The following is a 25,442-nucleotide window of genomic DNA, read 5'->3' on the forward strand; positions in this document are numbered from 1 at the left end:
TAGTCACTCAAGATCTTCCGAATCGTTATCGAAAGAACGAAAAATGGGATATCTTATGAATTCTTATCAGTTTCGTGAGTTCTTTCGAAAAGAAGGTGAGAATTTTTTTAATTTCTTATTTGCAATATGCAAAATTATTACTTTTTATTCACCTTCCATAAAATACTTAAAGTTTATTTAATATTTTCTATAGAAAAATATGGATTTAATACCAGTTAAAAAAGTAGATGAAAATTTTTCATTTCGATTTTGGTTAAAATAACGATATTAAAATGTGCTACAATTTTGTTATTAAATTTCTTTACTAAAAAAATAATTAAATATTTTCATCTTCCATAAAATGCTAATTGATTAAATCCTTATACGTAATAGAAAAAGTGAAATAATGTGAATTAAAGTTATTAGTTGTGCTTATAGGTAAACTAACTGCAGTAGAACATTTAAAATAGTGTTGTTCAATATCTTTATTTACATACAATGTAAAACATTAGCATTTATAACAAATTTTAACATAATATATATATATATATTCGGATCTTCTCTGATTTATTACATTTAAAAAATTTTTTCACAGTGAAAAAACTGGACACAGATCAAGTGGAAATGCCACCAAAGACGAGTAAAAAGGATTCCAACAGGTATTCTTTTGTATTCCCGTTTGTACTGTTATTTTAAATTGATATTTTTCATGTGCAGTGAAGCACCATATATAATTTCTTAAAGGGATCGATGCAAAATAACATATAAATAAAGACATGGCTACAATAAAAATTTTAATATTTTTTTGTTTATTATAAAATTAATATTAATAATGTAATTAATTCATCTGAAAGTAATAACTTCAAAGTTTTTTTAGATAGTACTAGCATGTTACTACATAGAAATGAGAGAAATTATTAAACATTAACATATTTATTGTGTAACTTGTTTACAAATTACACATTTCTTTTTTATGTGAATTTATGCACATATAGTTACACATTTAATTACAAAAATCTTTACTTGTCTCGAATATGTTGACTGTAAGCAAGTATTCAATACAGTATAATGAATTGAATCAGGTTCATGAGATATTTTGACAAACTAACAAGCTTGAAGTTTCTCAAAGGACTCTAACATGTCTTTACAGGAAGGTATAAAAATTTCTTATTCATTTTTCATCATCACTAAAATTAACTCCAAAAAAGTTGTCTTCAATTAATTCTTTGATTGTGAAAAATTCCAAAGTCACGAATTATTTTTTTAACGAAATCCTAGAAATGGTAGAAATAATGGCCGAGATAGAAAAATTTATCAATTTTAGAAAACAGGAAAACTAAAGGTAATCAAACTTTTGCATCCTAATAACAAAGTACTTTTTCCTTCCACTGATTGCAAATGCATCTGGACAGTGAGGAAGCATCATAAATAAAACATGTATAACCGTTTTTACTTTATGTAATTTTAGCATCAACATCCTGTCAAAAATCAAAAAGGCCATAAACCAAAAGGATGCAAATTAGCTCTTTACCCTCACTTGTAGTTTTTTCCCCCTTTTCTTTTATTGACTTTTTGTAGAGATCCATGATGTCTGCTTGCCCTGGTGCATGTGAGTGCAATAATTGACACAAAAAAAAACAATAAACTATATGAACGAAATTTCATATTCAAGTTTATCATCAGAATTATACATCTACTTGAGAGCAAATCAAATAATGATTAATGATCTCACAATTTTGAAGGAGGTACGGGCTCATAGGTTTTTGGAACTTTATTTTCGTGGTATTTTCAGTATTTAATTTTGAGTTTTCATTTATTTTACAGCGATCATGGTCTGAGGTTTAATCAAATATAAAAATAAAGTGTTAGTTAAATTTTACTATATTGTTCTAAAAACACTCCTAACTAATTATCTTTTAAAAGTTTTTTAAGTCTAAAAAATTTAATATGGTATTTTGATTCTATAATTAAATAGTATTTGAATTATGTTAAAAAGATCTTGTTATTTTGTTTCATCAACAATCTTGGACAAATTGCTTTAAATTTTGATTTGGTTTATATACAAGATAATGAAACTAATTGTTTAGAAATAATCTGCTTTAAAATATTTTGTTATTTTAGTTTGTCAAAATATTTTTCAATTTAAAATGTTAATAAGGATGTTAAAATAAAGATATACAAACACCTGTTTTGCATGTTGGTAAGGGAAAAGTGTCTAAGAGCCATGCTTAATCTGCCCCTGTATCTGATTCAAATTTTGTATTAAACTTGTCCACTGGTTGATAGTCTGTTGATCTGGAACACGATAATTCAAACAAAAGCCAGATAAATGAAATTTAATATTTAATCTTCGTATCAAAACTGTAAATCGGTATCAAATTTTGTACTTAATTAATTAAGAGAAAGAATGCACACCTTATTCTCTTCACTATATGATAAAGTTCAACATCAAACACACCTTACTGTAAAAGTATACAAGTGAAGAAAAGAAGAACTAAAGTATTCCTGTTAGTTTAATTTTATAACATTCTAACTATTAATGGTTGATAAAAAGAAAATTTGAAAGTCTGTGGATTGAAATTCAATATCAAATAGCAAAATTTAAAATTTTCAGTTTTAAGTTTTAGGAGAAATAAAACAAGGAGACAAAAAAATAGCTGATAATCAAAATAATTAATACAACATTTCATGCCAAAATAGTGCTAATTTAAGAAACTTAATATCTATACTCATAACAAAAATATTAACCAATGCAATAACAATATTACAATTAATGTAATATCTTTTTAAAATTGCTACCCGACAGATGACAGGGGAAAAATTTCATGTACTGTTTCGATAAATTTTATCATGCAAACTTTGAAAATGGCCATCTAGTGATCCAGATTATTGCAGCAATCCCGATTATCCTATGGAGAACAATATTGAGATTTCACTGGCAGAGTAGTAAGTACATTATGAATATATATACCATCTGTTGAGGTGCTTGTCATTATCTGGTCAAAAATTTGAAGCAGTAGCAGCATGGGTCTGAAAATAGTGGTGGCCACGAGACAATAGGGAACCATTTACATTTAAAATGCTATCATTTAATTTTTATAATGAAAAGATAGAATTTTCAAAAATGCATGAATTGAAGCCAAAAGATGAAAATAAAATTTCTGCAACATGAAATGTCATTTAGTACATCAGTATTTTTCATATACATTTATTTGTATTCTGAATTGGGATTTGATCATCTGCTATAATATAATGTATTTTTATTTTCTATAAATGATTGTAACATACACTCAATAATAGCTGATCTGAAGTGAAAACTAGCTTTTCTCAAGCTATTTTTTCATAAAAATTTGCTTACTAATGCAGAAGAATAATAAAAGTTTAAGTGTAACTTGAAATTAATCCTATCTATACCTAATCTAATATATATATATATATATATATATATATATATATATATATATATATATATATATATATATATATATATATATATATATATGTATGTATGTGTGTGTGTGTGTGTGTGTGTATGAATTAAAACTGTGTATGAATTTTAAAAATACTTTTAAACAAGACTGCTTAGACATATATTAACAATTAAAAGATACAGAAGTATAAAGCACACACTTCACTACATAAAGAATTCAAACAAAAACTAAGCTTAGAATGCTATATTATAATATAATGTATAAACCAAAAACAAATTCGAATTTGCATGGTTGTTGAATTTTGGTATATGGTCTTTATTGTAAATTTATAGATTTGTATCAAGTTTTGAGCAAAATCCAACAATAGGAAGTCTGTCTGAATATAATTAAACACAAAAACTACAAAATAGAAAAAGTTAGATGAATAAAATTTTGTAAAAATATTTTACCTCTATTAGATAATTATATACCTATCAAATTTGGAACCAAATTCATCCATCTCTTGGTCTGTATTTCTACAAGCATGTACATGCAATACTCTATATCGAATGACTTAAATATATGGAATTCGGTATGTGATTTTGTGACAACACTTGTAATTCTGTGTTAATTTTTTTTAATAATTTGAAATATATATATATATATATATATATATCTAAAGCAAAAATTCAACCTTCTCGTACTATTAATTGCATTCTAGGGATTAATCATTAAAAAAATTGCCAAGGATCCCACAACAGATTAAGTAGAAATATTAGATTGATGAAAAAGATCTATATTTCAAAACTATTGTTCAAAATGTCATGCATCAGATTTATGTTCTGTGCCTAAGGTTCACAATGTTATGCACAAATGGGGAAAGAGATAATATCTTCATTAGAGAGTATGCAAAAAAAAATTTCAGGTGGTCACTCCTACTGGTTTATTTTGACATTCAGAACTGACCCAAGTCTCATAAGAAAATAGAAAATTCAAAATTCTGAGTTGGAAAACAAAAGCACACATAGTTTTTGATATTAAAGAGAAAGTATCTCGACCATAATTAGGACTATTAGCTAAATCAAATGTTAATAAATATGAAATGGTACTTAATAAATTATCAGGATAGTTAAAAGATTATTAGTTCTTAACTGTCATTAACAATTTAATTTAATCACTGAATTTATAATTTCTCATACATATGGGAAAAAATTATTCTAAATTTCTATTAATTCCTGACTAATACAATATTAGAAATCTTTAAAATATTAGAATAGGGGACAGAAATTTTTAATACTTGGTCACATTTCAGTACCAGTCTCATTAAAAATGATCTGTTAACTCATTCTCTAAGATTTCAAAAAGTAATCCTATGGAATTGAGACTCGCAAGATTTTGAATTCAAACCTTTAATATGTGAATTGCACATCCAATACAAATTTAGATCTTATTGCAATACTTTCTAAAAGTCATGTAGAAGGTAACAGGTGTATAGATAATTTTAATCTTAAAAAATAAACACTTAATAAATATCTTTTAAGCACCTACAGAGAAAGAAAATAAAAGAAACAACCTTAATCTAGAATTTTTTTTATTATAGAACTAGGAGTTCAATGAAAAAAATTAAGTTGAATATTAACTCAATCCGTGTCCAATTTTATGCAAATATAAACATAAAATACCGCCAAGAATTACTGAATATTTTTTTATCAACATTGAAACTAATTAAGATGTTTTTTATGCATGTTTTGTTTAAAAAATCTTATTAAAAGACTTCCACTACATATCTTAAATTAATTACTCTACAATTAGTCCCAGAAGAAAAAAAAAAAGGTTTTACTTCTATTTCATTAACATTCCAATTGCTCAAAAAAGGTAAAGAACATAAATAAACATATCTATAATATAAAAATCATGCTAATTTTATTACACATGTAAAGAAAAGGCTGTTTCTTTTTATAGGTATTTTCAAACACTTCAATCTGTTAATTTTCTCCCTAATAACTTTCAAAACTCATTAAATTTTGTTAATAGTGAAAAGTGTCTGGCTTGTCAAACAGGTGCATTAGCTTTATATTCAATTTCAGAAATTTCCTTTTCTAAGAGAAATTTCTTTTTTCTTAAAGAGATCTACAAAGCAGAGTCTAACTTTTTTCATATCATTGACAACTTTTCTTAAGATATCTGTTACCCACAAAATAGGCAATATTTTGAATGGATCAATGTTGTTAGCACTCTCAATTTTTTAGTAATGTTTTCTGAGTGGATTTTACATGTTGTGAAACATGTATTTTTGAGTCAACTTTCCCACTTCAATATTTTATTTAATGTTGAATCCTCATTTAATAGATCCTTGTTCAAGGAGGAATGAAATAATTTTTAAAACTCTGCACAGTTTAAATTTAGGTTCTTTAAATAAAAGATAAAGAGAAAAAACCTCATCCAATTTCACTTTCCTAACAGGCAAATTTTTGAAATCGAGTAAAGATGATTTGACTAGGATATTTATAAACTTCATGAGAATAGCATCTCCATTACATCTTTTTATACTTTTTGTTGACAGTACACCTGAGAACATGTTTCTTTTCTCTCTCTTATTTCTTCTCTGCTAAAACAACATTTCTTACTGATGCAACATTTATTGAAGATCCACTCATTATTCATTTCAACATTTTTAAAACAAGCTATTGACAGTCATGCTTGAAAAACATATCATTGGATATTGCAGAATGTAAGTCTTTCAATGATTTGTTCTTTCTTATGCACACACCCACTTTATCAACTGGAGAACAAGATAGAAAAATCATACTGTCATTAGCAATTTACTGAAAAAATAATTTCAATGTAGAAATTTTCTCTAAAAAATGCAATCATTGTTTTATTAACTTGTGTATATCAGATGCATAAAAAGGCAAAAGCAGGTCATTACTCTGATACTTTTGAAAAAATGTCTCCAATACTTCATTGCATCCTCTCTAATAAAGGCACTATCACTCCTCTCTTGTGTAAGGTCATAAATTTTCTGAGCACACAAATTTTTACTTTTGGAATCCCAGGATAGGAATGGATTTTGCTCAAAAATTGGTAGGAATCTGCAAATTTAATTTTAAGATATTCCAGCTCTAAGCATTTTTCAGTTATGTTCACAGACAGATATAATTCCAAAAATGTGTTATTCAGAAGTTTGAATCACAGAGATTTGGCAAGGTTACAATTATTTCTCTTTCAATAGTTTGTATATGAAAAAGTAAAATGGGAATTTTATTGGTATTAGTTAATTTATTTTTAGATTTTTTGACAAGAGTAACATATATTTAAAAGTAATATTGAAGCATCATAAATATTTTATTTTACTTTTATTTTTGAAAGCCTTGAATCATTCTGTGTATTCTCTTATGGAAGTACACAATAAATGAAATACACATTTTCAGACTTACTGTTCTAAATTTTTGCAAAAAAATTAATTCAAGTAAAAATACTTAAATAAATTACTAATAGAGAGTAACTAGATGAAACTTGAAATGTAATGAACAAGTAATCATGTGTGGAAAAACAATAGTGAAATGAAGTTACTGTCAAAAACCAATACTCGTGATTTACATGAATACATAAAATTATTTCTGAAATGAAAGGATTTCCCCTCTATCTAAAGAAGCAAGAGCTAAAAGAAGAGTTATGTACATGAAAAGTTTATATTTCTCCCTATTTAAAAGAAGTGAAAGAAGAGTCCAGTAAATGAAAATGTTTTATTTTCCCATTTCTATTAGTATTTCCTTTAACTGAGATAAAACCCTTTCCACTTACTTTCAGATTCATTAAATATTGAATGATCTGACATCGCATAGAAAATACAGCCTATAATTGAGCAAATCAAGAATGGATATTTTTTTTTTTTTACATCACAAGGAAAATATAAGCAAATAAAAAAAAAAACAATTTTAAGGACTATAAAATACAAGCAGTTTTTAAAGACTTTTAATGATGTTACACACCCTAGATAAACTTGTGTGAAAATTTTTATTTTATTCTTGTTCACCAAAGTTTATTCTGCCATAATATTAATAGAAGGAAGAGATGAGAAAATTTTGAAGCACTTATAACAAAAACTAGAGTTATAACATATGAGATCAGCTATTAATAGTTATATAATATAAATGTCATACTACTAAAGTGTAAATGTAGAATTGAAATATATATATATATATATATATATATTTAATATACATAATGCCTACATGTATGAAAACAAATGCATTTATTAAATTTTTTAAGATTTTAAATGTAAATTTAGTTTTGTATAAAACATATACAATATCCTTGTATTGTCAGCAACTGTTTGTAGAAAATAATTTTTAAACCTCGGATTCTTGAAAAATTGCAGACTTAATCAAAAGAATTTTTATGTCAAATTTTTTTTTTTTTCTCTCCAAATTATAACTTTTACGGAATGGTATGAAATTCAACAAAACATTAGGAGTAGCAACTCAAAATAAATACAGAATATAATTTGAAAAAAATTAAAAATGAAATGTTAATGAACTGTCCAAAATTCTTCAATATTCTTTAGAGCATTTGTGAGCAAAATCTGATGAAAATCTTTTTAGTATCTTGGATTTTAATGAGATACAAGCTATTTATAAACTACCCTTTTATTTATACATAATTAAATAAGATATTTTGCTTTAAAATTTACTATGAGTTATTAAAGTCAAAGAAATATGAATGAACAAAAAGAGACTCATGTAAGTACTGAGTTTATTGTTGAAAATCACATTTTTTATCAGCAGTTGTTCTTTTGAAAACTTCTAAAGTCTATTAAATGGTAAAAATAACAGTTCAATATCTAGCTATGCTTTGTTACATAGGGGCAATGAACTAATATAGTTAAACATGTTTAATTAAAATAGCGACATTCTTATTTTTACAAAAGGGGGCATTAAGACACAGAAAGGCATACAATTTGAAAAATGTCTAATGTTTCTAATATCTTAAACATTGTTTACAAATTCTACGATTTACAATATAATATTATTTTTGTAGTAATACTGAAGAATAATTATGAAAACTAATTTTGTAAAATCATCATTATTGTACTTTATTTAATCTTTCAGTCATATTCTGTTCGAAATTTAACATGAAATAAAAGAAAAATTTTGATTAAGTCATTCTAGATAAAATCCTGTGAACAGATGCAAGAGAAAATTCGTAAAACACATTACAAATCATACGTGTTTATTATTCTTACTTAAAATTCTAGTGATGATTTATAAAGATTGATATTCATATAAAAACCTTTAAAAACATATTTTTAAAATTGATACTTAAAATCAAATATAAAAGTGTTATGTAGAAGAAAAAAAAATTGCATAATTTATGTGTAAAATTAAGCATAAAAATACTATTCTTGAAAATAATACATATGGCCATGACTTCTTTATTTATGAATTAAAATGCAGTTTTCAAAGATTTTCAGGAATTGGGAAGAACTTAAAGGCTTTTGAATTGGTAAGAACCTTTTCTCTCCAATAAAAGTGAAGAAGTCTGTTGAACTACAAGCTAGAAATTCCCTCAAGAAGCTTGAATAATTTTTTTTTTAAACACAATAATGTAAGGTCATACAAAATTCAGAAGACATCATATTCTGATTAAAGAGGATATGTGCTATTGAATATGACTAGCAATGATAACAAACCAAAATTACCGAAAAACCCTTTCCTTAAACCATGCCAGAATCCAAAATCTTAGCTCTGTCATAAGAATGATATTTTTTACCATAAAATATGACAAGTAACCCCATTTTCAGCATGCAGCAGTAATGTTTATATAGTTAATAATATAGTTAATATAATATATAATGTTTATATAGTAATGTTATAGGTTGCTTCTTTCAGCATTAGTTGGATGCTTCCAAAACTAAACCTATAATATTTCAACTGTGTTAGTCGTTACTTGTATCTAATAAGATTCTACTTTTGCTTATTTTGTAATCTTAATATTAGCTGCATCATTGTATTAGGCATATGAGTGTAGTATTTCACTGACAAATTATAGCTTAAAATCATGATTCCTCTCTTTACCCATAATTTTATTTATAAATACAAATGAATTTTTTTTTAATTGATAAAGACTACAAAAAGATGAGAATGGGTTAAAAGACTTCCTGTTCAGTTGTATGTTTAAACATCAATTTCGTAAGTACAATTAATGAGTAAAAATCAGATTATTACATATTTGTTATGGTCTTGATTTCTCTTTTTTTACCATGATTTTAAGAGATGCAAGGTTAATATCTAATAGCGTGGATCTATTCAATAGATTGTTGCTCTTCAAAGATATTCATGACTTGAAATAGTTATGATGAACATCAATATATGAAATTAGGCATGTTTGTCATAGCTGCATATGAACTTTGTTAGTGTACCAATATTAAATATTATTTCATTATAATAACATATTTTTGTTTTTCAAATTACTTAAAAGTAATCATATCTCTAATTACATGTGCAGTTACTCTCCTTGATACATAATATTTCACTTAAATTTGTCTGTTAGCACTATATTTATTACTGTTGATGCATTTTTAACACTGAAATTTAAATATAATATATTCAAAACCAAATTATAGAATATTTAACATTAACCTTTTATAATTATAACATAGTTGATTTTTTAATAAATACTGAATAAAAAACTATATTGTTTGGTGTTTAAATGACTTTTAAAAAATAACATGCCATAAAAATCAATTTATAAAAATGAAACATAAATAAATAAATGCCATTTTTTTATTTTTTTTGAAAATGTAAAATTATAAAAGTCAAATTTTCCATTTTTTTTTAAATAATTTTTTACAATATTCTATCATTCAATCAAATGGATATTTTCAATTTAAAGAAATTTCTAGATGACCAAATAGAGCTTTATATGAAATAATATGATAATGTGCATTTTATAGGAAAATGGCAAAAAGGAGCAAGGGCAAGACTGCAAAACCAAAAGGAAAATTACATTTAGAAGCAACAACTTCAAGTAAGTTCACATTTTTTTTAACAGAAAAATTTCTTATTTTCACCTAAATAGCAACAATTTGTTTAGAAGTAATAAATCTAATGTAACCAATCCTATTTTAAAAATATTTTTTTTCGTTCATAATCAAGATTAAATTAACCAATATACTGGAAATGGTATAGGAAACTGTCATTTAAAATAATGTGATTAAGGAATTATTAAACATAAAAAAACATTCAGAACATTAATCAATAAATATTTAAAAATTTCTAGAATTACACTTTATATCAGAATACCTGTTTCTATTAACCTTTGAAACTTAAAACCAATAAAACAAGAACTTGTTATAATTTGTTTATATTGTGCAATATTTTTCAGTATGGGAATTATTTAAAGGGGTACTGTGGTAAAGTATAACCATACTATTTTATCTAAATATAAGTTTGTTTATTTAGATAAAATAGTTTGCATATATATATATATATATATATATATATATATATATATATATATATATATATATATATATATATGCATATGCCATACTATTTTATCTTAAAAATAAGTTTAAGTTGAATACAATAATTCTTTTTAACTTTTCAATAATAAAACCTTTCAATCCCAACGAATTTTCTATAGAAGTAAACCCTAGATCTGGTGTGTAGATAACAAAAATAAAATGGTGAAATGAAGGGGCAATTTGATGTTCTCCATAATCATTAAAATACATTTAATTTGTTTACTGAATAATCAAAACACTATTCAAATTCTAATTTCTTTTTTAAACTTTTTAGAAAAAAAATATTTCAATATTGAGATGTTATTTGAATAATGAAAAGGTCTCAAGTCTGATTATAGTTAATTTATTAACAAAGGTATGAAAATATTTTTCCTAACCTTTAAAAATTAGAAATCTTTCTTTCATTTCAGATTTTTTAAAATTATACATGCATATTCTATAACCCTTCTTTTTTTTTATAATATTTTTATATAAGATGAAAAAAGAAATTAAACCCATAAACTTAAAAGAATAATACCGCGCTAAAACAAAAACAAAACCTTTTAAACAGTTAAAATAACAGTTACCACTCAAAATTTCGTTTTACATTCTAGCAGGGCCAGTGAGCTCTAATCTCTAAAATAACAGCTTGTGTATTTTTAGATTTAAATCGTGCTTCTATTGTTTTAACAATTTTTCTGAATTTTAAGAATTTTTTTTTGTAGAAAATCGGGAATACCCATATATTATTATTGTTAAAGCGGATTTCAGGAAAGCAAGAGATATATTTACTTTAATCCAGGAAGAAGCTATAAAGGATTTAAATTTATATTTAAAATCTTTTAACATAAAAAAAAGGTCAAATTTTGCATTTTTTTTTTTTTTTTTAGGTTACAAATAAGGTTTCATTGCTAAAGTATATCTATTTTTTTATGATGTTTAAGGGAAATTCATCATAAAATGAATAGAACGGCGTTACGCCCTCAAGTATGAATCATATATTTATAAAAAAATATTTCCATTTTTTTGTATTTAGGTATTTGCTTAATGTTTTTACTTTTTAAATAAAGTTTCTTTTATCACTTTCAGAATTTCCGAAACCAAGGATTACTAAGAAGGTAAGCTAGAAACATGCGCAGTTCTGAAATATTTCTTTTATATTTTAAATGTTTTTTTGAAATAATAAGTTGCAAAAATTTAAAAATTAAATAATTGATTTTATTGTAAGGTAAATTACGAAATTTATTACAGACGACAGTGGATAGTTTTTTTTTTGTAATAATCGGCTTTTTAGCTAATAAAGAACTTAAAATGTTTTTAAATTATTGATGTTTGATATGCTAATAGAATTGTAGAAGAATGTTAATATCATAAAGAAAACATTGCTTATTATCTAAAATTTTATCCAAGAGCCAAAATATCAAAAGAAGTTCTATCAAACTTTCAATATGCTTAAGATCTGAAAATTTCATCGCAGATCTTGTTGTACGTTTTAAATAGGAAGTTGGAAAGCATAATTTTAAAAGAGTTTTCATTTTCTTTTTAGAATTGTTGTTCGGTATATCTAACAGAGTACCTTTACGTATTTAGAGAAATATTTGAAATTGAATAGATGCTGACAGTCACAATTTTGACGACTCTCGAATACATTTAATTTAAATATCATATGCAGCAAATAAAAATATATTTCTATTTACTATGAAGTACGACGATTAGCTTCATCTTGAAATTTATGTATTTGCAGCTTCTAAACTAATATTGGATATAAATTTAATGAAAAAATATATAAATTTATTTCAAAAATGCAATAAACGTAAAATATGTTATTTCCTGGTATTAAGATATGAATAGTGTCTGTATATATAAAACAAGAAAATTAAGAAACCAGTAATTTAGCCAAAACTGCTGAACCGATTTCGATAATTTTGTTTTCATATAAAAGATCCTGAACCGAGATATGCTATCAAAGGTTGCTTGCACTCTTTCTCCTTCAATTTTCGAAACAAATCGAAAAATTAAAACCGCATTATGTATTCTCTTTGGAGAAATCTTACCACAGAGCTGAGCAACCGAAACCACCGAACCGATTTAAATAAAATTTATTTCGTATTAAAGCGTATGGCCCCTAGATATGAAAAATTGGCTAAATCAGTCCGTTATATATTTTATTTAGTGATACACAGACGAACTCTGTCAAGTTTTCCCCCTCGGAGAAAGGACAGAGAAGTAACATTTTGAAATATCTCTCGGAATCGGAAATTGGTTTGAGAAGAGTACTATTGATTTGATATGAAATTCATGTAATTTTCCTGTAGATATTGATGACATTAATTTCATGTGAAATAAAATTTGGTAAAATCAGTAGAGTATTGGGTCAGGATTGTTCTTTGGTTTTGACGATTATTTTGGATACGGGTGAACTGCTGATCGCCAAAGGAGCTAGTATATTTTTCTGTTTGAAAATCTGTTGTACTGACATTAATAGAAAATGGAACAACGGGATTAGATAGAGAACGATTTGCACTTTCTTGCATTCGAAAGTTAATCCTAGTTATATATATATAAACAATAGAGGAAAAACCTAAATAACGAAATGAATTTTTTATGAAAGCTACCAGTTACAGTTATCCTCTGTAACTTCTTAAATATGATAACAAATTGACGAAGGTTTAGTTGGCAGAGATAAAAACCCACGATATAGCCCTGATCTTTCATCGTGTGATTTTGAAATGTTGCTGAGTTGAAAAAAAAAAAAAAAATGGTGACACTTTTTTTTGTTGTTGTTTTCTTTACACACACAGAAAAGTCATGGACTCTATTCGAAACTAGTTTCAGTTTCAATCTTATGCAAGGTATTGGCCACTTGGTGAATCAGAGGTATAAGTGCTTGTAATTTTTCTGATTATTTTTTTTAAATGAACTATGTCATTTCATTCTATGGTTCCTGCTTTGTTTTCCTTGATCCCCCCATATAATTTCAGTTGTTTTCTATCATTCATTACATAGCTGTCTTTTCAACTAGGCTAGAACTGCTTATACCCCCGCCGGATAGAAAAACATGTAGTTGATTCCGATTTCGGATCTAAAGCAGGTTACTTAACCCATTTGTCGAGATTTGTGTACTTTTCCTTTTCACCAAATGGGATAACGTGCAAGAATTAAGGAATCTGTACAAATTGAGGTTCGAACACACAAATTAGGGTTCATAACCGAGTAACAAGACCACTAGACAAAAGTGTACACACTTGTCCGGAAGTTGTTATCTGGTTTATGATATTACCACCAGAAACCATAAAAACCTTTAATAATGGCCATTTCTCTCATAGCTCTTGACACAGTTTAGCAACTTACTTAAAATATTCTTTAGAATCTTTAAAAAAAAAAATGGAATTTGAACCCACTTATCTTTTGTTTATCGCTAATGCATGGTTAATTTCCTTATTTTATTCTTCTTTTGACTTGAACGTTCAGTATATGTGAAACATTTTGACGTTCAAAGAACGACAAAGTTTGACGTTCATTTGCACTCCAAGAAAAAACTGTTAGAGTATGTAGTTAATCTTCATGACAAAAAACGATATAAACAAATAGCAGATAAAATAAATTTCCTTTCTTCTCGAAACAAAAGACTGTTAAATCTTTCTTTTTATTATTTCTATTTTTAGACGATTATTGCAATATCTGGGCCAGAATTTTAACCAAAATGCTCTATTTCATTATTTTTCAGCTGCTACTATAAAACTTATGCGATTTTTTCCCCATTAATTAAGCATATAAAAGCATTGAAGAAAGTTTCTTACGAAGTTTTCATTCTATAATAATTATCCATTATACGCTTTTTATATTTTAATGTTTGCATTTTGAGAACATTTATAGAATAAAAAATTCCTTTTTTGTTAGAATATAGACAAATGTTTGTTAAAGTAAAATTTTAGGTCTTTTATTTTTTAAATTTTGTCTAACTTGATTTGTGGTTTTTTTTCTTTTCTGTTTGGTTCAAATAATAATTGCAATTTTATTTCCGTAGGGAGCCCCATCTGAAGCAAAGCATTCAATTTCACGGTACTGTGTGACCATTTTGTGATATCATTTTATTTATTTGCTGATTTAAATGAAATTGACTAGTACTCTTCTTATATTTATTTAGAGATAAAATCGTCTTATTTGTATGCTTTGACAATATTTCCGCTTTTATTACTGATCTGCTTATGTTTTATTGTATGCTGAAATTTAAAATATTCAAATAACTGAATTATACAATGCTTAATGTCGTTTTTCTCATGTCAGATTGAAAAGAATAATCCTTTTTTACATTTCTCACATCCAGGTATTATGAAGTTAGATATTTAATACTAGAAAAGCAAAAATAAATAAATTAAATAAGACAAGCTCTAGAATTCATTAAAGAAAGAATTCTTTAAAATTATTACCTAAACTTTATAAATTACTTTTGAAGAGTAATACTTCATATGAAGGATGTTTAGGCTGCATGTTTGTTGAATTCAGAATCACAATTCATAATTATCTAAAATATTGATAATATTGTAACGATATAAAATAACTCAGAACCTATTTAAAAACTCTCTGGTGCCCAAAGAAGTAAATGATGCTAATCTTTTATAAGGAACGCTAGCATAATGATCAAAGCATTTTTCCCAGAAATATTTTGTATATTATATATTATTGAACTAGCACTATATATTTTCGATTATTTCAGTTTTATCTAAAAATAATTTCTCACTGAATTTCAGAGTAATTTTTTTTATAAAAGTTTTGTATATTTTAAGCACTTTTAGTATAATTTGTTGTTAGCCGTTTCTTGACATTTTGATTTAAAACATTGAAATTTAAATATCGCCCTGAAACAAATAATATCATATTCAATATCATTTCCTTTAACGTAACAGAATGCTAGGTTTTCAGCAATTGTAAATCCAAGCTTCTTTTAAAAGTTCTCTCTTTTCTGATTTTAATTATGTCCTACAGGGTTAAAATCAGAAGCAAAATTTGAGTAATGATTCGTTAAATACAAAATAAAAAGGAAAAAAGTAATTTAAAGTGTAGACCAAAAAAGAGACGCATTTTTTTAAAAATACAATCCGTATCTTAATGAAAACCTTTTTTTTAAATGAATATTCATAAGATTTTTAAATTTATGAATATCAGTTTTTTATTTTCTTGCATATTTAATTCAACTTCTCTTTTAGATGTTTTATTTGATCATACATTTTTTAAAAACATCTCATTTTTATATCTTAAGTTAAAGTTAAAATGTATATTTATAAAGACCAGGTAATGGGACGATACAAATTTTTTCAGGAAAGTGACCAGGCCTTCAGGTCAGGCAATAAAGGAACTTAATTTGCGTAGAAGTAGACGAATTGCGAATAGAACTAAGACCGGTAAGATTTTTTTTCTTTGCTTGCTTGTAATTCTATCTTTATTAAAGCAACAACGATTTATTTGATATAATGCAATACATACCACGTTTAGCCTCTTTTTAAATGCCTTTTTCATTCCGTGATATTTTGGAAATATTAGCTGAATGCACATCATCAGATCACGCAATTAACAAACTTGATGTCGTTACAATTAATAAATATTAATTATTTATAGTGATAATAAATCAAAATTTCTTTATTATTAGTTAATACGAATAATATATAAAAGTTATTAAATAACTAAATTAAAATCCTAGAATCGTATTTTACTCCATATATATAGAAATTGTATTACCACGAGTAATTTTTTAATAATAATCTACTAAACAGTATTTCACAATAAATTGATTCATTCCACGTAATACTTACTAAATTTGAGAATTTTTCAAATGGGTATAGAGTTAAAGAATCGCTGTGTTATATACTTTTGACGTTACACCTCTTTTTGGATTTTCAGAAATATAATATTCATTTTTTCATCCTCAAAAACATCAATGGTAACCTTGTATATGTTTGTGAGGACAGTGATGTCTCGTGCATTGTAATCATGGTGGTAAGATAATTTCTTTACTACTCTTTGAAATGCACTTCTATATGATCTAGCTTTTTCTCTTTCAACAATCTGGGATAATTTAAGAATTATTAAAAATATTACAATAAATTATAAGCGATGGAAGAATTTTAAAAAATCTTTTTTTTAAGGTTAAAATTGATATAGATCAATTTTTTTTTTTCACATTTGTTATCTAGAAAAATGCCGTGAATAATGCACGAGTTAAGGTTACTGTAGTATCGTAGTAAGGTTTGTTCTTCGGGAGCGGTGTTTTTAAAGCTCGACACCTGACTCTATTGAAAAGCTGCCGCCTTAACGAGTCTGGTACGCAATAAATCCGCCGGAGCTAAATGTCCTTCCCTTGTTTTAACGCGGAAAGTTAGAGAGGAATGTGCGAATTCAGGTATCATCCTCGTCATATGACTGAGGTTCAAAATTATGACATCTGTGTCAAAATAACCCAAGTGTTTTTTGTTTGTTTTAAACATGATGTGAATGTAAGTAAACTAAATCAAACTCGAGTTTTATATTCTTAACAACTAGGCTATGGTTATTTTTTTTTTCTTTTCGTCTTCCATCATATTTTACTTAGAAAACAGTTCATATTAAAGTGAGTATATAGGTCAATGCACGATAATTTTAGAAGATTCTAATTTTTTTTCTTTTTTTCCACCATTTATAGAATCAGCCACCAGAGAACTGCCAAAAAAAGAGATGCGAAAACCCACTCTTAAGAGAGTAGAGTCAGTAAGTTAGATTCATGTGCATTGTTGGAATTTTTTCTGTTTTTGAATTGATGTTTTTTCAACAGTACTGAACAGATATTTTTCTTTAAATGATTACAATAATACTGAAAATAAGAATTTAGGTTATAGGATTGGAGCGTAGATCTCTTATTGTTTCGAAAAAGAAAACATTATTCTACTTTTAATAAGTAACATTTAAGCAATAAATAAATTGAACATTCCAAAACATAATGAAGGGTTCCTAGCTTTATTGCAGTCTGTTAGCCTCTACAGAACGCGTTACTTTATATGTAAATTCTTGTGACTAAAAAACTTTCATACTAAATATATTATCCTGATTTGTTTGTAAAAATTTTAGAGAGGGAAATTTTAAACTGGTTGTCATTCTCTTCATAAGGTGTGGCTAGGGATGATCAGAGTCAGAAATGCACAATTACGCCTAGCCAATGGAATGGTGACAATCGAAAAATTTGTCATCAATGCATAGAATCGGTCAGAATTGGCATGGCGTGAACGTGAGTATTAAATATAAAACTTGTTCAAATTCCTTTTCAGTCCAGTTGGGCCGAGAGGAAATTCAGCACAAGTGGTTCCGACAACTGCTTGGGCTGTATTTGTGGAGAGTTGCGATGTACCAAGGGGCTAGGATAAGCTATTCAACTAGGGGATTAAAGTGAGCGATCGTGAAACAGATAAACGGAAAAATGAAAAGTAATGGTGGATTGTCATCATTCCATGTCGACATTAGAATATAAAATGCTATAGGTGAAAAATTAATCAATTTGAATTGCTCACATAAGAAAATAATGATTAAAACCTGAGGACATAGAAATGGAATTCAAGTTCATTTTGTAAAACATGTTTACTAAAACCGCGATAATGGTAATACGATGCTCCATATAGACATATACGCATATATAATTTCAATTAAGTTTTACTGAATTATAAACTCAACTTACTCTGATGTACTAAACTATAGTTTTCTCGAGAAACAGTTAAACGCAAGAGAACGTAATGATAGAGCAGCCCATTAACTGTATTAAATTTGCAGGAACTGCTAGTGTTCACCAACGTTTACATCCAACAAAATCAAGACTTTATAAAATACGATTATTTTATCTTGTAATTTATAATATTTCTGAAATTCAATGAAACGGTCTACAATCGTGATATTGAAGGCATCATAAGTCATTTTATTCTGGTCGCAGATGACTATAGTCAAATTCATGAGGAGTGAAATCTGCTATCAAGAGGATTTGAAAATTTATAGTTATGAATCTTCAGTGTGTGCAGATGTGGAAATAGAAGTGGGCTTTACCGATATTTTTGGAAAATAAAGCGAAATGCCCGTTCGCTGATAATAAATAATAATTAAAATATCTCAAAAGGATCAAACTAAATGAACTCGCAATGTTAACATTTCCAGCTGTTTTTTAATTGTATTTTCAGTGCTACTTTATTATTATTTTTTTACAATTAGCTGTTTTAATGATAATTTGAGAAGTGTTATTTTTCTTGACTAATAGCAACATATATCATTGAAAGCGTTTTGAAAAATGTAGCGTTGGTTGATTTAGTATTCTATAAATAGTAAATGTGCTCTAGACAACTGTTGCTCTTGAATAAAGATTTCCGACTAGTAGAAAATGAGTCTGGTGTAGAACTGAATGTGTTTGTTATCCATGATACAAGAGATGACAGTTTACGTGTTGATTCTTGTTACGGATACTAGTTATGTTAAAACTAACAAACAGTATGTAGTTTTATTAACTAAATTCTACCGCGCAAAATGAAGGAAAAATATAAGAAAATCCTAGAATTATTCTTGATTTTTGTAAATAAAGAAATAAATTCTACAAAAATTTTGATTTTTACATAGAAAAAAAATTTCTTGGCTGAACTTATTAATATTGTCGGTTTCTTCTATGTAGTAGAGGGTACTTATTGAAGTAGTTCAACTGTAAGGCAGCACATCCCAAGATAGGAATGAGTGGTTCAATATAAAAGTTTCACCTATATGTTGCCATTATATTTTAATACTTTTATATACTTATTTAGCGTTTTAACATTTTTACACAATTAAAATAATTTATTTGATTTATGTTTTCTCATTTTTTTTTTTTATAAGGTGAAACCTCAAAAACGTCTCGGTCTGCTGCCGCGTCTACCATCAGATTACAGGTACTTGATATTGGTCATATATTTAATTATATTTCATATCACTAGCTTAATCATTTAAAAGCTTTACTTGAAATTAACCATTTTGTCTTTACACTGTATAGAGATAAAAATTATTTTCTCTGCAATGTATAAACATTTGGATAAATTTGTATACTTTAACAATATTTCCATAATTATTTTCTTTTGAATAATTTGATGATATGTTACTCGCTTCTGAAATTTAACATGTCTGAATAACCACTGTTAAAATGTTTAATGCCATTTCCTTTCCATGCAAATCTAAAGATTAACTTTTTAAGGCTACCACATATTAAATAACTTTTTACTACTTTTTGAAGTTTTATTAAGCTTTCATGCTTTTGAAATTATAAATTGTTGTATTTCTGTGTTAATATTACTTTGGTTAAAATATAGTAACAAAAATCTGAAACGTTAGAAGTAAATTCACTTTTTATAAATTTCTTCCGAAACTTTAGCATTTCAAAATAAAGATTTTGCAAAATGCATAACTGTTGCTAAACTAAAAGCTCAATTTAAGATTTTCTGCAATCATAGTAGAATTACGAATGTCTTCAATATTTGTAATTTGTGAGGTGTGCGATGCAAGTAATTCAGAGAAAAAATCCAAGTTTTAATTATTGAAGAATATTTTTATACTCTTTATGCTTCTTGTTGATTGACGAATTTATTTTATTTTTCAAGCCTTACCAAATTCTGAAAACAGATGCATCATGATTATGTAAATATCAGTATTGAATGCATAACTTTGAACAACAACAACAACAAAAAAGTTTTTTCTTTTTTAATCCATTCCATTATTTTTCCTGCAATTCAAACAATCAGATCAGTGCTTTTTTGAGTGATTTCTTCTGCCAATTTGGTTTTAGGTTTTTTTTTTTTTTTTGCTGGATTTAAAAAAAAAATTTTTATGCCATATGTAACTCCAACTTCAAAATGGCAACTTACTTCCTACTACAAGAAATTCAATTTTTTTACGTCGTTTTATTAACTCGCTTTCGCCTCTGTCTATCTGTATGAATGCAAATTTTGCAATCGATTTTGAACTAATGTCCTGATGAATTAAAAGAATTGAATTTTTAAATATAGTTCAGATCCGGGTGACAATGCGATATTAAATCGCTTTCTTGTCAGTCAGCTCTGTGCAAATTTTGCAATGATTAAAAACTTCCATTACCGACAGATGCCGCCTCACCAAATCTTTAATTCATCCGAAAGTTAGCTTAAAATTGATTGCAATTTCACAGACACTTGACTAAAAAGCAAAAAGTAATTATGTAAATAAAAGAAAATTAATAGATTACGTTTATAAAACGGACTAAAACGTATAAAATATTTTCTTCTAGCCCTATAATGATTGTCCTGAAAATTTCTGACTGTGAATTTAAAAAAAATTACGACTTTATGCTTTAAAGGACAGTCTGTAAGGGGTTAGCAGAAATTATATTATATTTTTAGTCCGTTTAAAAAACATGGTATATTGATTTTTTTTATTTAAATAAATATTTGGATAGATAATGAAAATAAACTGATTTTTTTTGTCGATCAAAATTAATTATTCAATCTTACTAATTAGCCTAATTATGATGCATCTCTTTTTTATAATTATGTAAAGGGTAAAAAATAAAGTTCCTAGTAAAACAATTGGGTGGAAAGACTTCGCGTGAATGCAATGGAGCCCTAAGCCATAGGCCATACAATTCGGAAACTTACAGAGTGTATAAATACTTCTGAATTTTTCAGACTGGAATCAGATCGGAACGAGTCTCGCATCTGCGTGTTTTCAGCGAATCTTCAAGAAATCGTAGTGTCAGATAATGCTATATCCCCCACCCTCTAAAAATAAAGACGGGATTTTAAAAAAGAAAAACATTCCTTTCACGGCAACATCCCTATTTTTATTTTTTCAAAAGATTCCAATGCCAATTTTATTATACTTTGTTGGTGGTTTTTCTGTTTAAAGATCTTCTCTCCAATAAAATGAAAGTAAAATGAATTTTTAGCAATTTTATTTACATTTACTAAATTGTTTTAATTATATATTCATTATGATAAGTAGTTTTCAGCGACCTCCCCCCCCCCTCTTCAGTTTTCCTTTTAGATTTTTGCACTGAATTTACAATTATAGAGCTACATATAGCATATCAGAATTAAATATTCTTCTTGACTAATTATTAATGTAATTTTACTTATTTTTACTTACAGAATTATTCAGTTTTTAACAACATCAAATACAATATGTTATTTTTGCAATCGTATTTAAAAAAAAAAAATATTTGCAACTTGTGCATAAAATCTATAAAACCTGATAATTCAGAATTGCACTTTTATATATATATATATATATATATATATATATATATATATATATATATATATATATATATATATATATATATATAGATTTTCGTCAGATGAGTCAGTAAGTAATAGATTAATTGAAAACCCGTTTCGAAAGATTCCTTCCGTTTCGGCACAGGAAATTTTGGTTCCAGAAGCTACATTAGAAAATTCCCCATCTGGTGAAAGTTACAAGTTTTTATAATCCTTATTTGATTCATTATTATGTGTGTGTGTAATGATATCTCTGAATCTAAATTATATTCTAATTAATATCCTAATTTTTTAATCTTAATTTAACCCATATCAACTTAATTCTACAATGTCCTTTTATTTCCTGGTCCAATTCCACCTTTTTTATTTAATTAATGCTACACGAGCTCTATAAAAAGGCTTAAATCAGAGGTTCCCACACTCTAAGTAAAGGGATAAAAATCTGACAACCTATAAAATTTTTTTAAAAGATACCTACGTTCCCTTTACCTAAATCGACACGTTCAAAAAATTCCTGTCAGAATCTCATAGTATATAATCACCGAGGAAAAATATTTCGCTCTCTCACTTTTTTCGCTGTTGTGTCGTGCTGTGACGTACCTCGTGTCTTCATGTTTGTACATAAAGTATGCCTCCCTAGATGAAATGAACAGAAAGTTTAAAAATTCAAAGTGTCTTCTCTCTCTTCGGCTATGAAACTGCACAAATATATAATAATTCGGTAGTGCTTAAGGACTCTCAGTGCAATATTATTTAATTTTTTGTTTTGAAAAAAAAAATTAATATTATTTGTCTAGTCAACTTAAAACGAAAAAAAACTTATTTGTTAGTTGGTGCTATTTATAAAATAACAATAGCTGAAATTACATTTGAAACGGATTTTTTAATTGTTAGACAATATTAGAGCTTTGAAAAAACAAAGTATGACGTCACATCCGGTGCAAGAAAAGAACAGTTTATTTGATACATCAACAGCACTATTTGCAAACTACATAAGCAGATGTTGAAAATGTCCGCCTTTCATATCGAGGCAGGCTTGGTTGCGCCCTGGAATGGATGCCTGCTCACGTCGCAGCAGCACGGTGACCACCGAAGTGCCAGTAACATGCAGACGCGCATTTAAGTCCGTTTATGTAGTCACTACGTATGGATACACTAATTTCTTAAGATAGCCCCATAGAAAAAGAACCAACCGTATAAGGTCGGACGATCATGGCGGTCACAGCTGGACCCCCACATCCGCTCCAGCGGGCAAGATATTCCATATCCAATCAATTACTTACAGGAGCAGAGAAATGCGCGGGAGCCCCATCACATTTGAACCAAATGCCTTGTATTGCCGCTAAGGATATGTCATCGAAAAAATCGGGTAACATATCACGGAGAAAATTCAAGAAGAATGTCCCGAGAACCGTTCAGGCAACTAAGCAGGCGGTCCCCAAGTATGCCAGCCCACACATTTGTAAACCAGCGTTCCTGTTATTTCTGCGGGCCTGATTGAATGATGATTGAAATGGGACCATATATGGTTGTTGTGATGTTTGAATACCCCATCTAGAGTGAAACATGACTTCTCAGTCCACAAGATATGAGCAATGAAACCATTATCTGTGCTATGTTGCTGAAACAGCCATTCACAAAAGTCCATGCGTTTCTGAAAGTCATCAGGTTTTATTGCTCATATCTTTCATCATTGCACGGTTGTGTACCGAAATTGGTGTAACCTCTTTGACCGTAAGAGCCTGTGAACAGTACTTCTTGCAGAATTCAGCTCACTAGCTAGAGCGCGCGTGCTTATTTCGGACGTTTCTTTTAGCCGCCGCAGTATTGCATCCTCCTGTGATACCGTCAAGGTGGGTTCACACGAGGCCAACTATTATGCGCAATAGAAGGTCGTGCCTATTTCAGTAAAATAACGTGACCCCAATGGGAAAATGGCAAATAGTTGACTCTTCGGGACAACCGTTTGCCATTGTCCCAACAACGTTGCCTGAACTGTTCACACGAGGACAATACAGGGACAATGATTGCGCACAATAGTTCACCTCATGTGAACTCTGCTTCAGGGCACTATGTGGTCTTCCAACATCATGACGGCTGGTTGTCGGGCAGACGCTTCCTGAATTTCTCAGTCTGCCGACCAGCCTGCGGATGACTTTGACATAGTGAGGACAAAGTGACGGATATCGACGGCATACTCCCTAGCATTTCGTAAGGCATTTCCATTACATTGGCCATAGATCAAATACATGTCGCTGCAGTTACGGACGAAATACACGATCACTATGCGAAGAATACATGAATTTTATTGGTATTTAGGATTTGAAATGTATTTTATCTCGGGTTTTTTGTCCCTAGAGGTTATCCAAAATAATAAAATAGCATTTTTTGTAAATCTAAGCATTTAAGAATCAAAATATAATAACCTTTGATAAGTTTTAACCTATGAAATAATCTTGAGAAAAAATAAAAAGGATGTCTGGACAGTTCAAAAGTATGAAAATTTTTATTTTCCAATCTATGATTCTTTGTTTTAAAATATTTTCCTCATTTATCATAAATTAGAAAATATGAAAATAAATTCCAAGTTGTATTATAAACGGACCTTGTTATTTCATCTGTTTCGATTTCACGGTTTTTAATACATTCGAAATACACCGTTCTTCATCAAATTACCAATTGTTTTATTTCTTACAAATCAATTTGCAAATTGTTAATTGCTTTTCCCATTTTCAGTGGCACCTGCTGAGTTGGTGGGAGCAAATGATCCTGAAGCAAGAAGGATTGTTGTCGGGAATGCTGATGTCAAGCTTGTTTAATGTTCAACTAATGTTTTCTTCTCGTTTGTAAACTTTAAGCTATGAAATTCTGACATAATTTATTTTTCAATATCTTCTTAAAAGTACTTTTCATAAATACTCAAAATTTTCAATTTTGTAAGTAAATTTTAAAAAAATTTCTGATTGGCAAAATATTTTTGATTAATAAATGATATTAGAATGAAATATAGTCTGGATTTATTTTTCACTAAAGGGAAAGACAGCTGAAAAATTATTACGAATAAATACGTAGTTGATAAAATAAAATGAAACTTCAATGTTGATACCATTACTAGAAATTTTAACGAAGAATCTAAATAAGCCTAAGTCTTGCAAAACATTCAAAAATTTTCATAGCCCAAAGCAGAAAGATAATAATCAGTTCATTAAAGTGATTGGGAGGGGTGGAAGTTTCAACACCTTTCGTCTCAGCCGGAGTCAAATGAGATCAATT

At 27.7% G+C, this 25,442-nt stretch overlaps 1 protein-coding gene across 1 annotated transcript; it reads left to right on the plus strand.

The window, feature by feature from the left end:
* On the plus strand, positions 1-25,022 carry LOC129959079 (uncharacterized). Its single transcript, XM_056071877.1, has 9 exons — positions 1-95; positions 575-638; positions 10,345-10,418; positions 11,986-12,014; positions 14,924-14,958; positions 16,216-16,298; positions 17,573-17,637; positions 19,765-19,817; positions 24,906-25,022. Exons 1-9 carry the CDS (start codon positions 44-46, stop codon positions 24,916-24,918), a joined length of 468 nt encoding a protein of 155 aa, XP_055927852.1. The 5' UTR covers positions 1-43; the 3' UTR covers positions 24,919-25,022.
* The last annotated feature ends 420 nt before the right edge of the window (positions 25,023-25,442 follow it).

The sequence above is a fragment of the Argiope bruennichi genome, chromosome X1 (genome assembly GCF_947563725.1).
Source record: "Argiope bruennichi chromosome X1, qqArgBrue1.1, whole genome shotgun sequence".
Lineage (NCBI taxonomy): Eukaryota > Metazoa > Arthropoda > Arachnida > Araneae > Araneidae > Argiope > Argiope bruennichi.

Excerpts from the sequence above, each read along its gene's own strand:
- LOC129959079 (XM_056071877.1), top strand. The coding sequence starts at position 44 with ATGGGATATCTTATGAATTCTTATCAGTTTCGTGAGTTCTTTCGAAAA. Across the intron at positions 96-574 it reads TGAGTTCTTTCGAAAAGAAG|TGAAAAAACTGGACACAGAT; the intron begins GTGAGAATTTTT and ends ATTTTTTCACAG. Across the intron at positions 10,419-11,985 it reads TTTAGAAGCAACAACTTCAA|AATTTCCGAAACCAAGGATT; the intron begins GTAAGTTCACAT and ends TATCACTTTCAG.